The following is a 2,500-nucleotide window of genomic DNA, read 5'->3' as shown; positions in this document are numbered from 1 at the left end:
ACACTCACAACAGTCTGAACTCATTTCTGGAACAATCTGTACTGTATCTTAAAACGGGGCGTTTTAAGAAGCGACCGTTTATGATGCCACCGTTTCCTCACGGTCGGGAATGTCAGATGAAAATCAGCCTCCTGGCTAAATCTGGTGTAGCCTACGTTTGTTGTTGATTGATATGCATTGTTCCTTCTCAAACAAACGGACAAAAATGAAATGAAAATGTCACAGCAGCGTTTGGTTGTGTCAGTTCATGACCGCGGGGTCAAGTTATTTTCTCCAGCTCTTTTTCATCAACGTCACCAGCGTGGCCGCGTGTCTCAGCAGAGCGCGGCTGCCCCCCCCGGGCTCCTCTCTGTGGGGGAGGCTCGGGATGACATGCCTGCTGCCCATGGAAACCTCAGTCCCATGCCAAGGCCCCCCTCACGCATCATTGGATGTGACAGGGCAGCAGTTAGCGTTTTTGGACCCCGAGAGGTCTGGTCACGTCGCGGTCGGCTCCGCGGGGCTTTCTGTTCCTCGGCCTGCTCGCGTTCTCCCTGCGACGTCTGGGGCTTCTCAAAACAAACAGACGGAGGTAAACACACAGCGCTCCGGACGGCGCTCCGCTGGATTGTGTCAGAGGGGCACCCACTGAGCAAAGACACGTCTAAAAGACATAACTCAGACGTCTTTTTTGTCTTTTTCGGACGTCCAAAGACATCCAATTACGAGCCAGAATGTTCAGATATTGAACCCATTTTGCACGTCCACAGACGTCTTAGAGGGGTCCAAGCCAGACGTTAGAATATTGAGGGGTCCAGCAGACGTACAAACGGGGTTCTGGACGTCTCCCTGACGTTGTGTGTTTGCTGGGCAGCGGAGCGCTGGGCGTCCAGCCTGTCCAGAGCAGAGCTCTGGGGTCGGGGTTCTCACTCCTCCGATAAGCCTCCAGAGGAGGTCCCAGGGCCACTGATAAGGCATTCAAAAGTGACCAGTGGGCTGAAAAAAGCTCTGCCGGGTTTTTACTCACTCGACCTTTAGTCAAGCGTGGGGATTGTGAAGAATTCCGGCTCGACCCTTCGGACAAATAAACGGATCTCAGGAACAGGTCCTTTAAGCTAAATGGGTGCTGGGAGATCTTATAGTGAAATCCTTAAAGTAACATGCATCTTGAGCGTCAGCATATTCATTCATTTCATTCATATTGTATTATATTATATTGCACTGTACTTTAGATTGAGATTCTTGCACTTTGCCTTCAGCACTAGATTATGCTCTCTGTCACTTGTTTTAGAAAGAAGATGCACTTGTGAGTTCTGGCAAGAAGTAGTACATTGGCTCTTCCTACGTTAAATGCAATTATTGTTAGTCGCTTTGGATAAAAGCGTCTGCTAAATGACTGTAATGTAAATGTAATGTCCCCCGTTCTCTGTCTCTGCTAGGGACCTGTCCAACAACCGCATCGGCTGCCTGACTTCAGACATGTTCCTGGGTCTCGCCAACCTCACCAGGCTGTAAGAAGACGTACAGTCACACCAAAGACATATCACAATATTGATGCTGTTGAATAGATATATCGGACCTAGAGAGTTTGTTGACGTCTTGCCTGTCTTTCTGTTAGGAACCTCTCTGGAAACATTATATCTACGTTGGACGCAGGAGTCTTCCAGGAGCTCCCCTCTCTCAAGCAAGTGTGAGTACTGGTCATCATCAGCATCTATTCTATTTTAAAATCGATTCTATACATGCATGCGCAGAAGCTGGTGTGAACGCCGTATTATTATGAGCAAGGACCCGGACTAGAAGAGAACGGTTCCATTTATGAAGCTCTCTTTGTCCCAGCGGACATGTTAATCCTATAATGGACAAAAGGAGAATATACTATATCAGTGCCGGTGGGCAACATGAGCCATTAGGGTGAAAGTGCACCCCTCCTCCACAGTCTTATCTCCCATGATGAATGATATTATAAAACGCGCTCGCCTCTCCCCTCAGGAACTTTAACTCGGACTTCCTGTCATGTGACTGCGGCCTGCATTGGGTTCCGGGGTTCTTCCGGACCAGCTCGGCCCGGCTGGGGGACGAGACGCTCTGCGCCTATCCCAGAAGCCTTCAGGGGAAGCCCCTCCGCGGGCTGAGAGAGAGCCAGCTGAGCTGCGGTGAGTCTAGCGTCCAACCGACCGGATGACTGAACATCAGGGGGGCGTTTGATTCGGGATACGAGGCGGTCGGGCAGGCGGTCGATCCTCACACAATCCGCCACACGCATGCACAGACACGCTCGCTACAATCGTCATTGTGACGATTATCTTTTGAAATCCCAAATCTGGGTTACGGAAAAAAACCTAGAAAAACATTTCTGCAAGTCCTCCATCTCCTCCTCCCCCACGTCTCAGTCCAAGCTCCAAGAGACGCTGATCTCGCTCTGCTTCCCCGTGTTGACATGTCCTCTGTGGTTTCATGAATTGCTGCTGTCTGCATCCAATATTCCTACAATTAGCTGAGGTCGGGTAATTAGAGAGTA

The 2,500-nt window shown here is 50.0% G+C and overlaps 1 protein-coding gene across 1 annotated transcript in view; it reads left to right on the top strand.

The window, feature by feature from the left end:
- adgra2 (adhesion G protein-coupled receptor A2) overlaps positions 1–2,500 on the top strand; it is a gene marked incomplete at both ends in the record, with an annotated part of 54,589 nt that overhangs the window by 41,407 nt on the left and 10,682 nt on the right. Inside the window, 3 exons of the mRNA XM_084457395.1 lie at positions 1,419–1,490; positions 1,598–1,669; positions 1,972–2,135. Coding sequence (XP_084313521.1) covers positions 1,419–1,490; positions 1,598–1,669; positions 1,972–2,135 — 308 coding nt within the window. The remainder of the gene's footprint in view (positions 1–1,418; positions 1,491–1,597; positions 1,670–1,971; positions 2,136–2,500) is intronic.

The sequence above is a fragment of the Borostomias antarcticus genome, assembly GCF_949987555.1.
Source record: "Borostomias antarcticus genome assembly, chromosome: 23".
Taxonomy (NCBI): domain Eukaryota; kingdom Metazoa; phylum Chordata; class Actinopteri; order Stomiiformes; family Stomiidae; genus Borostomias; species Borostomias antarcticus.
The sequence above is the reverse complement of the archived record's forward strand: the minus strand, read 5'-3'. Positions and strand labels throughout refer to the sequence as shown.